Below are 13,142 nucleotides of genomic sequence, written 5' to 3' on the forward strand. Positions count from 1 at the left end.
AGTGTTTTGTGTAGAGAAATGATTGCCCAGGAGGTGTGAGAGATCCTGCCCAGAGCTGAGAGAGGTGGGTGATGTTGCCAGCGAAAATGGAAGGGCGCTGGAGAACTTGCTCGTGGTCCATAAGGTAACCCCGGGATACATACCTGCCTCCTGCCCCTGGCGAACCGCCTTCTGTGACATCGCAGTGTGCTCCAACACCCAACCAGGCAACAGGACAGTGAGAATGCTTCACTGGGCTGGGGTGTAAGCTGATGTTGTTTATCCCATACTGGTCACAGGCAACAAAAAACAGTCCCATAGGGAAACAGAAAAAGAATACGCCGCAGTGCGCATTGGAGATCAGCGGGTCTGGGGGGCGGGCGGGGGAGGAACGCCACCTCTGGGAAAGTGTACGCCGCAGGAGCGCCCTTACACAAGGGCCGAACAGCATGAGAAGTAGCAATAACAAGCTTCCATTAGACTCTGTCTTGAAAGATGGAACTAAAACATAGGAAAGTAACTTATAATATCAGTAACATAACATCATTTACGTTATCATTAAAACAATGTGCTCCTCCTTAGAATGACGGAAGACGGAAGTGCTGATTTCTTTTTGAGCACAGTTTTTCAACAAAATTTTATGTTTGACTTTCATAGCACAGTCATAAATTGGGTCGTTTTTACAAAGATATTCATGAGCCTCATCATTTTTCCCAAGGGCCTGTCTTCATTCTTTGATGTTCAAATCATTCTCTTTTGAAGGAACGTCACCGTTCTCGCAGATTAGCTCCTCTTCGCTCGTCAAAGGGCCTAAGGCTGCCATCTTCTCCCTGCCAGATGCCTTGCATGTGATTTGAGTAGCTCTCCAAGATCACGTCTGTTAAGTCTGTGAAGTCCCACATCTTTGAGAGCTCTGCAAGTTCACTCTGCTGCTGATTTGCTTTACATCGCGTTCTTATATTTGATGCTGGGAGGGAAGGCTGATTGACGTGGGGATTTTATAGTAACCGGGAGAGATGTTTGAGCGAGACGAATTTGTAATTTGTCAACTCAGTTCCAAAGTATGTAAGAATCAGTGGGGGATCTTATTAAAATGCAGATCCTGATTCAGCAAGAATGGGGTGAGCTCTGAAGTCCTGCATTTCTAACCAGCCTCCCAGTGATGCCAATTTTACCAGTCCCACTGGTCAGCAAGCCACCCTTGGAGGAGCAGGGTAGAAGGTGCATGCTCATGTTAGGCCCTTCCATAGTCTTCTACCTAAAAGTCCTTTGAGAACACACACTTAGATGATGGGATCTGGATGGCCTGCTCAGCCCGGGGCTGCAAAGCCGAGTGGCAGAGGATGGTTACTCCCTCCTGCTTCCCAGGATCATAGCTTTGATAAAAGAAATGTTTGTTCTCTCTCTCAAACCTGGGCTATCAGTTCACTTGAGAAACTTATTTTTGATAATAAAGTATTGAAGTTTTCAAATAATTTACTTAAATATTTTATATTTACTTAAAATATAAACTACATTCAGAGGTATTCATATAATAAAGTCATACTCACTCTCTTCCATTTTCATAAGCTTCCTGGGGTGAGAGAACAGAGAGTAGGCATAGCTGTCCATCTCGGGATACAGCCTTAGGACCGTCACTAGGCTGCTAAGGTGGGGGCTCTTGGGGTTACTCACCCTAGCTGTGGCCCTCGCCTAGGACGTGCAGGAAACAGATTTCTGTTTTCGTGTAGGCAACGTCTGCCCCGGGCCTTATGACTCTCATTATTCAGCAAAATAATTAGTTCTCCCCCTGGCCTAGTATCTTCCCATTCCCAGATGAGTTGAATGGAGGCAGTTTGCATTATTAGCAACAGGAATTCCAAGGGCTACTCCCCACTTCCCCCAGGAGAGGCTACAAGCCAAGTTCACTCCTCGGACGGCAAGCGCAGAGCCCTGGAAAAGTAGGGGGTGGCATTCATGTTCCAGAAAGCCAGGTTCATTTGTCACTTGAGGAGCGAATCATGCCAAGGCAGCACTCAGTGTATAAATAAGTAAAACTAATAGGAGTCCAGAGGGGAAAAGTTGCGATTCTCTTAGTAATAGGACCTTAGAGTGATATGATCTTTGGTGACGTCACTAAGGCCACACTCATTTACAGAATCCGTAACACCAAGAGCAGATGGACACCTCCATACTCTTTCTTCTTAGGCTGTTCTTCTGAGGATGGCCTTCAATTGCTGGTTTAATCCTCAGCATTGTGGAATCTCCCTCCTCTACATTCACAGAATATCACTTGTATTCTTTCTCATAGTGACACAGGGACTGTGACTCTTGTTGCCCCATGTGTACTTTGCAACTTTCTACCACCATAGGAAAAGAATGGCTGGATCTTTAAAGACTGTTCACGCAACCAAGCAAAGTCAGAGATTAGTCATGTCAGTCAATGTTGGCATAAACAACTTTTCTTTTTTTAGGTATTTTATATATATATTTACAGTTGTCCCATTTTTTTCTCCCCTTTATTCCCCTCCACCCCCTCCCACCAGCATTCCCCCTTTCCCTTAGTTCATGTCCATGGGTCATACGTGTCAGTTCTTTGGCTTCTCCATTTCCTATACTATTCTTAACCTCCCCTTGTCTATTTTGTACCTACGATTTATGCTTCTTTTTCCCTGTACATTTTCTCCCATTCTCCCCACAACCTGATCTCCATTTCTATGATTCTGTTCCTGTTCTAGTTGTTTGCTTAGTTTTTTTTTTTTAGATTCATTTGTTGATAGTTGTGAGTTTGTTGTCACTTTACTGTTCATAGTTTTTGATCTTTTTTTTTCTTAGATAAGTCCCTTTAACATTTCATATAATAAGGGCTTGGTGATGATGAATTCCTTTAACTTGACCTTATCTGGGAAGCACTTTATCTGCCCTTCCATTCTAAATGATAGTTTTGCTGGATACAGTAATCTTGGATGGAAGTCCTTGCCTTTCATGACTTTGAATACTTCTTTCCAGCCCTTTCTTGCCTGCAAGGTTTCTTTTGAGAAATCAGCTGACAGTCTTATGGGAACTCCTTTGTAGGTAACTGTCTTCTATTGCTGCTTTTAAGATTCTCTCCTTATCTTTAATCTTCGGTAATGTAATTAAAATGTGCCCTGGTATGTGCTTCCTTGGATTCAACTTCTTTGGGACTCTCTAAGCTTAATGAAGTTCTCCTTCATTATTTTTTAAAATAGGTTTTCAATTTCTTGCTTTTCCTCTTCTCCTTTTGGCACCCCATATGATTCAAATGTTGGAACATTTAAAGTTGCTCCGGAGGTTCCTAAGTCTCTTCCCATTTTTTCTGAATTCTTATTTCTTCATTCTGTTCTGGTTGAATGTTTATTTCTTCCTTCAGTTTCCAATCGTTGATTTGAGTCCTGGTTTCCTTCCCTTCACTGTTGGTTCCCTTTATATTTTTCTTTACTTTACTTTGCATAGCCTTCACTTTTCCCTCCATTTTGTGATCACACTCAACCATTTCTGTAAGCATCTTGATTACCAGTGTTTTGGACTGTGCATCTGATAGGTTGGCTATCTGTTCATTACTTAGTTCTATTTTTGGAACTTTGATCTGTACTTTCATTTGGGCCATATTTCTTTGTCTCAGCGTGCCTGTTTCATTGGAAGGGGTGGAGCCTTAGTTATTCACCAGGGAGGGGCAACCCAGGTCGCAGCATTGTTGTGCTGCTGTCTGTGGGGGAGGAGTCTGAGAGGGAACAATGCCACTTGCTCAGCTCTAGGTGGCTTTCAGTCACTTTCCCTGCTACCCATAAGCAAATTGAGCCCTGCTGGTGCTGATTCCTGGGTGGGTGGGTTTGTGTACATTCTAGAACCCTATCGGTCTCTCCAATGGACTCTGTGAGGCTGGGAGTTCCTCCTGCTGCCACAACCCCACAGGTTTTTACCTCCAGAGGTTTTGAGGCTTTCTTTTCCCTCACTGGAGCTTTGGATTGCTTGGCCTCTCTTGCTCCCCAGCTGTTCCTCCAGTTCATTTGCACACAAATGTGGGACCACAAGGTCCGCCAGCTGCCACCTTGCTGCATGTCCTCTCTGCCCCAGCTGCGTGTCTCCACCCCTCCTACTGGTCTGGATGAATGTTTCTTCTTTAGCTCCTTGGTTGTTGGACTTCCATACAGTTCGGTTTTCTGGCAGTTCTGGTTATTTTTTGTTTTTAAATTTGTTGTTGTCCTTCTTTTGGTTATGCAAGTAGGCAAAGTCTATCTACCTATGCCTCCATCTTGGCTGGAAGTTAAATAACTTTTCTTTACACATCCAGACCAGGGATTGAACCCGCAACCCTTTGGCTACAGGATGATGGTTCAACCAGCTGAGCCACACTGGCCAGGGCTCTTCTTCTTGTGAGGTGATCCTGCAGGACAAACTTCTCTTATCTGGAGTAATGTGCTTCTTCCCCTAAGTTCCTCAGGGTCAGGCAGTGGTGAAAGCTCGGTGAACGGAAGGTAGAATAAAGGGGCTCAGGACTGACACTGGGGTAAGGAGGCCACAGGGCAACAGATGCCATCATCTAACCCTGCATGAGACCATGGGGGGCTTTCTGGCTTGTTCATCCATCTCGTTACCTGACAGGTTTATTTATTTGTTGCTGTGATTATTTGGGAGCAGGGGGTTACATTTCTTGAGCATTATTATTAGGTGTAGTTGACATAGGAAAAATGTACACAATAAATGTAAGAACTGCCTTAAACAAATTCATAACTGAATTTGTCTATATAAAGATGAGGTTCCTCTTCTGAATAATTATTCATTGAATAACCTGTGTTTTTTTAAGATTGCATGTTATAAACCACTCTACCATAACTTAGTATGCAGCTAGTTTTTACTCATTGATTCTGTTTTTCGTCAGCCATAATGTGGCAGCAATTGTCATTTGAGTCACGCGGAGATAAATAACACTTGGTTCCTGTCTTCAGGTACCTTACAGATAAGACAGGTACACACGAAACAAAGTTCTGTGCTGCAACGTGAGAGGTACTGTGGGTGCATAAATGAACTATCACATCAGTTCAGAAGAAGGAGAGAGAATATGCGGACCCTAGGAGTTCAGGGATGGAAAGGAAGTGGGGAGGCAGAGAGACAAATGATATAAGACCCTGTTGACCTTGGGTATTGAAGGTATGACTGAGGGAGGGAGGGCATCGCAGGTGGCCTCTCGAGCCTTCCTTTCTGTCATCCACAGTATCTACTTAATTGCCAAATCCCGTTGTTCTTACTTTGACAGTACCTCTTGTACATCATCTCCCCTCTTTATTCTCTTTGCTCTTTCCATTTTCTCCCTATTATAATGACCTAACTGACCTGTTAGCTGCCAATAAAATTATCTTCCTTTAAAACAAAACAAGATCTCTGATCGTAAAATCTCCCCTTTTCACTTTTGGCTCTTCACTAGCTAGGCTGTTGTAGACCTCCACAATCTGGATGGAGTCTTGTCTTTCTAACTCCTTTACTAACAACACTCACACACCCACCTCTCCGCCCCGTAACAAGCTGAGACCCTTCAGAACACGATGTATTTGTGATGTGTTTGCACGCACAGACATGACTTGTTTGCTAGCCCTTTGCACACCAGCCTTTTTGTCTGTTTCTCCCACTGACTAGTTTGTTTCCACCTCAGAGCTGCTGCGGTATGTGTTCTCTGTCCTAAAGACCCATCAGCTCTATCTCAGCACCAAGATCTTCACTGACCCCCTTATCTAAACAGTTTCCACATCATTTGGTTTTACTCTGTAAGCTTCAGGGCTACTGTGAGAATAAGGTGTCCTTTTAGTAATTAGAAGAATGTGCTCCCTCTGGCTGGTGCAGACCCCGTCCACCCCCGGGCTGAACCTCTGTGCATGGGACACACTGCTACCTTGCTCACAGCAGGCTGGAGACTTTTGTACTTAACTGAAATTATCTTGTTTATCTGCCTGCTTGTCCTTTGCCAAGATCCCTAATTAGTTGCGTGAAAGCAAGGATTTTCAATGCTTTTCAAAATCGTGTCTTCAGTACTTGATGTGTGGCTTTAACTACAGGGCTTGGAATTTTGTAAGAATTCAGTAAATACTGACTGAATGAATGATTGAATTCTGTGTTGCCTGGATTGACCCTGTCTCTACAATGTCTAGGCCTCTGAATATGCATCTTCTGTCCGCCTGCAGCCTAAGAGCTTCTGGAGGTCAAAGAAGGTGCCTCTTCAATCCTGTGTTGTTTAGTATAGAATCTGACACACCCCGGGTTTTCAATAAGAATGTGTTTGTATCAGTGCCTGAGTTTGTGAATGTCAACGAAAGGAAGAGATGTGGTTCCAGTAAAATAAAGAACTCTGAAGGAGAAGTAGTTTTCTAGGGGAAAAATGAGTTCAATTTTTAGTTTGAGATGCCAGCTGACCTGTCAGATGAAAATGTCCAGAGGTGACGACAGGGAGTGTGGAACTTGAGGGCAGGTAGGGTGGAGAGGAGGCTGCAGACATGGATAAAGGTGTTAAGAAGGGAAAGGTTGGCGGAATCGCATGACGCACCCCCATCTTCTCCAGTTAGGCCTTCTCAGTCAATAAACTTTTCTTTGCTCCAAACTCCAATCTATTGAACACTGGTCTTTCCTTTGAAGCATCAGGAACATGAAACTTGTTCATGTAACAAATGGTGAGCCATAGCCCAGAGTTAGTGTCCTGGGAGATGTGCCCCAGCTGGGCACCCCACTCTGCTTCGTGAGTCCTGAGAAACTGTCAGGGCTGTTTTTCCTTGAGGACCTGGGAGGGGGACCTTGCCTGGCACTGCTGACCATTGGTACTTGTCACATTTGGAGCAAGGAAATGGTTTTCGGCTTGGTCGGCTATCTGTGGGTTCCTGAGCCCGAGGTGGAGCAACTCCCTGGTTACTGTCCGGTGGAAAGAACTTCAGTGTGGTCTTCAGGAACTGAAGAAATGACTGGCTGCCCTCACCCAGCCTCTGATCCCTCAGCTCCCAGCACGGCCCCGAACATCTAATCTACAGTATCTCGTGATTTTGCCCTACATAATCTGTAACCTGCCATTAGGGAGTTTGGGCTTTTGAGTACTAGCTCCCATTCTCCTGGATGGCACCATTCATAATAGAATAACCAATATTTCTACACTGCAAAAAAGAAAAAAAAATACAGGAAAACATACAGAAGTGAAAGGTTATGGATGTAGGTCATAGATTGGGAGGCTGTGGCCAATCTGGCCTGTGGATGCGCCCTCTCCGCAACCCATGGCACTTTAAAAACTTTCACATCTGTTGCCTGCCTTCCCAAATCAGGAGGTCCTCACACAAATTTCAGGTTTCCAATTCCATGGAATGATTAGATCTGGTAACATGGTGCCAAGGGGTGGTTCCCCCAGGGGGCTCCATATGCCCTCACCTCTCTGCTTCCTGTTACCTGCCTGGCACTGCAGGCTTCCCGAGATCACTTGGAATGAGAGGCAAAGAGGACACCAAGCACTTCCAGGCAGGGCTGCGGAGGAAGGAGAGGACCCGCAGAGCTCGGGAGGCTTAGGCAAAAGTAGGAGGAGGGTACGGGGCAAGCGCAGTGCTGAAAAGTCAAGTGAGCAGAGAGTGTCCACGAGGAAATGGGGAGGAGATGGATGAGAAAGGAGGAAAGTGATTTTGATGACTGAAAAATTACCCATAGTCTATGGTACATTGTGGTTAAGGGTGTGAGTTTCAGCCTCAGATAAAACTGTCTGAAACCTGGCTCAGCAAGTTTTGGGGACTGTAAGGTCATTTTTAGAGCTATACAGAACACATTATTTTATTCTTTACATTTCAACACCAAAAATAACTTTATTTTGGTGAGTTTCAATACTACCGTAATCACTTTGTCCCCTACTGAAGCAATTGTTTTTATAAATGGTTTTTGCTAATGCAAGTTTTCTTAGGACAATGACTTCTAGGTCTACAACATAGCAAAACCTAATACAGGGTTAACTGTTAATAAATTTTTCCGGATGCCGCTCAGAGATGCCACCACCTCAGATCTTTCTGAAATGCTTTATTTTTTTTTTATAGATTGATATATTTTCATGCTTAGATAAACCCTGCGTTATAAAAATTATATTAGTTCATGTTCAAATAGCCAGCCCAGAATCTAAATGGGGCTTTTAAATGTCCTATTCAGCAGTTTATTTAGAAATCCATTCTTTGCTCATCAAGGGAGGAAGGAGAACTGAGCCCTGGTTGTGATGATAAGTTGACTGTGGGGGGTTAGCCCTCCCTGTTGCACTCATGTGATTGATTTGACTCCAAACTAAATGAGTTCTTTAGAGTTCATAAGTTATTACAACCAACTGTGGCTATTTTAACAACTGACCACCTGTTTTTTGATCATCTTCTCTCCTAGGAACTCCTTACACTGAAATTCTCTTGTTTTCTAATGAACATTTTTGAGAGAAATAGGCATTTATCGTTTTCTTGGGAAATTTCTTTTCATAGTCATGTCTTCTTTTAAAAAAGTTATTATTCCTTTTTTTTTTTTTCATGCATTTAAAGAACACCAAGGAATGGATGGATAGATGGAGAGATGTGATTTAAAAAAAATAAAAAGCCAGATCAGTATAGTAACTGGGGAGTTTAGGTGGTGGGTATATATGCGTGTTTACAGTTTTTTAAACTTTTCTGTATGCTTGAAAATGTCTGTAATAAAGTGCTGGGAAAAGAGGTCATTGTTCCAGACACCTACAACTGCAATTTAAGCATTGTGTCCACAGGGGGTGGCACTGCTTTGCTGATCAGCTAGGCCTGTGCTACAGGACCTGGAATTTCACACTTTATTTAGGCAAGCGGAACTTACTTAAAATAGCTGAACTTATGCCAAAGTTTTCGAAGAGAATATTTTCAAGTAATTTTTAAAGAAGTGAAGTCTTTAAGTATAATTCAGTCCCTTTCTGACCAATGCTCAATTACCTTTATCTGTAAAGTCTGACACCGAGGTCAGAGTCTCTTCCTCCTGGTAAGTAGGTGTAACTTGCTTGGACTTGGACTTCACGTGCAAAGCACCCGAACTAGTGAACTTCGTCTCCGCCATTCAGCCCATCACTGTGCCGTCAAGCCACTTAAACTGAGCAGAGAGCTAAAGAGTAAAGAAATTTTCTGCAAGAGCGGTGTCTCTCAAGATGTAAAATCCCTTTCGTTTCTGCCTCCCCCGCCCCCCCCCCCGAGGATTTGTCTTTATTGTTGGAAAGTTAGAGTTGATGTACTACAGTTCTTATGTTACTGCTCTTTTATTTTGTTGCATTTTCCCCTCTCTTAGCCTCATCTCCTTTTCCATCTAACCCTCCACAGCAATGGCAGCCACTCAGGCTTTCTGGAATATTGCAAGTGGTGTTGTTTGAATGTGTTTTAATTTTGAACATCTGCTCATAGTCTGATGCATGGAATTCCTTGGCCTGTGTCTTTAACTTTTTCTTCCCAAGTGCGGATCCCCCAACTCGGTTGACCGCAAACTATGCAGGCCCCGTTTTGAATCTGTGGGAGGTTTTCTCTGGGACATATACCAGCAGTGGAGGACAGGATATACATAGTCTTGATTTCATGAAATAATGCCATGTGGCCTGTCAGTTCTAACTCTTCACAGCAATGCATGAGGCTTACTGTTTCTCTACACAGCCAACACCTGGCATTATCAGACTTTCTAGATTTTGTAATCTGATTGGGGTAAAATGATATTTTATTGTTTTAATTTGCCTTCCTTTGACTAGTAATAAAGCCGTGCATTTCTTTCTTATGTTAGCTATTTAGATTTCTCCTTCTGTGAATTGTTTGGCCCAGTTTTACGCTGGATTATCTGTCTTCCTCAGGATGAGACTGTAACTTTCCACTTGAGGCTACTTTATTCTTTCCCAGGGCTCTCAAAAATAAAACTAGTAAACCAAAACTATAACGATGGCTTAAGAGAGTGACAATTATTTTCTATTTTAATGCCTTGTTAGCTTCCTTCCTAGTGCTAATTACAACTTAAAATTGTATTATTTATTTGTGGTTTACTTGTTGTTGACCAGTTTCCCCCACTAGAAAATATACTCTGTGAGGGCAGAGACCCTTCCTGCCTTGTCTCATTTTCTTATCTGTGCACCTAGGAAAGTGGTGAGTACATCATAGGTGTCTGATAAAGAACTATTGATTCTGTTCATTAATTGAACATTAGGCTATGCACACCAAGTATTTCATTGGCCCTGAGGAGTCACAAGGCAGAGTGACTGTCCTCAAAAGGAGCTCATCCCTCACCAGGGGAGGACAAGAAATCAGAGTTGCAACGAACTGTGACATGTGCTAGTTCAACTGGAAACTTGCCTCAGTCAGAGGACTCAAGCCCATCCATAGAAAATTCCACTTAAACAGAGATAACTGAAATTAAGCAAGGATTTTAAAGCACACAAAAGACAACAATGAACCATAATTTTAAATGGTTTTGTAAAGCTGTCCTCTCCCCATGTAAGGCAGAGGTCAAAATACAACAGCCAAGGAAATGAGCCCAAGAGCTGTCTTCTTTGCAAGAGAAATATGCAGGTGAGGCAGGCCGCTCCCCCAGGGATTTGCTGGAAATTCAGCTGGAGGGCTGAGCTTCCACACCATCTCAGCAGCCTGCTTTTCTGGTTTGGGGATTCTATTTTTTTAAATCCATGTCAGCGCCTGGAGAACTACCCACAAAATAAACTCTTGGACAAAGATCTAAAGCTGAGTTTATCCAGAGCTCAAATGATTGCCAGACACACTCATTGGCCAAAGATGGTTTTTCTCCCTTGGCAATCATTTTCATAATGCTCAGTTACAGGCTGTTTTATTCCCATGATCTGATTATAAAACATCAGTCCATGCAACGTCAGGTGCAGCAAGAAGAGATTTTTTAAGTCTTTGACTCTCACTGGAAAGAAATAAGAGCTTCTTTCAACTTCTCCAAGCATTCTTTGCCACCAGACTTAGTCACCCTTGCTCAGTGTTGTTGCAGAGGACAAGTTGTAGTCCTGCAAAGAGGCTGCTTTCCAATGCCATGGGCTCATTTATTGCCGGAACTGTTAGGGACCCAGGAGCCTGCAAACTGTGTTCTGTAGTCCCAGGGTTTCCTAGGGTCTGAGGGGGACTGAAAGGACATTCATCTCTCTTGCTGAGCCAATCTCCTCCCAAAGGGGAAAGGACCTAACCAAAGTGGAAATCAGCTTGCTGGCTATCAATGAACCACTATCCCATTGCACGAAAAATGTTAAACTCTAGTTTTCTTTGGGCATTTGGGCATTTCCACGGGCATTTCCTAACATGGGGATTTGACCTCAGTCTTATTTTCCTGAGAGAAACCTCAGATAAAAAAAAAAACACAAAAAAAACCCCTGGAAGCTTGGCCAGTCTCTTCAGTCTTACCAGAGTACAATGTTGTGACTTCTCAATGGCTTGTAGCGTGAACTGCCATTGTGAGAATATGAGTACATTCATTCAGTCGGTCATCCAACATGTACTGAGTTACTGCTTTTTGCTGGAGGATTGGCTGTGGGCACAATGTGGGGGCCAGTTGCTGGGTGTTTATACTACAGGTAAACAAGACACGGAGTGTAGGGAAGTGGGAAGAGGGGAGAACAGGTGGTTCAGGGAAAGGGAGAAGCCTCTGCTAGTTTAGTGAAGGGCAAATGGTTCAGTATGATTAGAGCGCAAGGTGTAAAGGGGGCTCTGGGGAAAGGCAGAGCTTAGATAAAGGACCCACTCGAAGCTAGAGAGCAGCTCGGATTTCACAGCTGTCTCCCTGTTGTTGACGTGTACACACGACCTTGCCAAACTGCCCTATGTGTCCTTTCAGAAAATACGCTCACGCTGTTTGCATGGACTCTTACCTCAAAGCAAGTCTTCAACAGTGGGGAGAAGATTCTTGTGTGATTTGAAGCAGCTCCTGCACCCCAGCCTCATGAGCAATTTTGGTGGCAAGCTGGCTTAATCATTTTTGCATCCCAACTGCAAAATTACATTTCTGCTGAGGTAATGGGTCCCCTTTAAAATAGTCAATCATAACAAGACAAAGTTGAGTAATTAGGTTAGTTCAATTATAAAATAGTTTTTAACAAACAGTGGGTATCAGATGGGGAAGCTTTTCAAAATGTCCCAGCCTTATGCCTGTCTCAGTCCCAATGAATGCAAACAAGCCTCTCAGTGGGACCTGGATGTGTGTATTTAGAAAAAGCCTCTCAGGTGCCCAGGTGCACGTTCAAGGTTAAAGTGAACTCATCGAGATCATTCACTTGCAGGAAAAAGGACATTTTCAGAAAATTCTAGATGAATTTTTAAATATATTTATACAGGGGTGGGCAAAAGTAGGTTTGCAGTTGACATACAAATAAAAATACAATAATTAATAAATGGTAATACAAGAATAAACTCTGTTTTGCATACACACTACTGTAAACCTACCTTCTCCCACCTTTGTACTGGCTTTATTATGATGATAGAGGACAGAAGTAAGAGTGTTTTAGTAAGAGTTAATCCCCATAACATGTCCTAGAGATTCAGTTTTTGGTATTTTTCCATTGGATCCCTACAGTTAGGGCCTTAAACATAATTAGGAAGGCACAAGGAAATCCCCCTCCACCTTTATTTTCTCTTGAAAGGACAAGCAGGCGAATTATTTTCTGGCCTATTTATTGGATGTACCTAGAAGATGCATCAGGCTGGCAAATTTGAGTTGGTCAGATCAGAGCTGACTTTTATTATTAATGACAAGTAACTGGACAATGCAGTCATCGCTCTGATCTCGCCAGGCAGTGGTAAAGTCCTGTTGGGGAGATATTGCAAAGAACGTGCTGTGGTTTAGAGGGGACATTAGCATCATTCTCCATGGTCTGCTTTGGTTGCGGCCAAATCACAAATCAATGTATCAAAGGAAGTTTTTTTTTTAAAGAAGCTAGTAGCCAAGAAAAAAAAACAACTATATATATATATATATATATATATATATATATATATATATATATATATAAAGTGTAGTAGTGCCAGTGAGGATGCAGAAAAGTGGGTGGATTCCGGAGAAGGAGGCTGCTGAACTGCCAGCAGAGCCTGGTGGGTTGGCTGCCTGTGGAGGAGCCGCTGGAGGGGGCAGCTGGCGGCTGGGAGCCTCCCTGGGCTGCTGGGTGGACATCAGCCGACCACCTGATCCAC

General features: G+C 43.3%; 1 protein-coding gene across 1 annotated transcript in view; it reads left to right on the forward strand.

The window, feature by feature from the left end:
• MYRFL (myelin regulatory factor like) overlaps window positions 1-13,142 on the forward strand; it is a 92,017-nt gene that overhangs the window by 55,946 nt on the left and 22,929 nt on the right. The window contains 2 exon segments of the mRNA XM_054580232.1: window positions 17-56; window positions 58-124. Of these exon segments, the coding sequence (XP_054436207.1) occupies window positions 17-56; window positions 58-124 (107 nt within the window).

Source organism: Pteronotus mesoamericanus, unplaced genomic scaffold (genome assembly GCF_021234165.1).
Source record: "Pteronotus mesoamericanus isolate MK-2021 breed Mesoamerican mustached bat unplaced genomic scaffold, CSHL_Meso_final contig_56, whole genome shotgun sequence".
Lineage (NCBI taxonomy): Eukaryota > Metazoa > Chordata > Mammalia > Chiroptera > Mormoopidae > Pteronotus > Pteronotus mesoamericanus.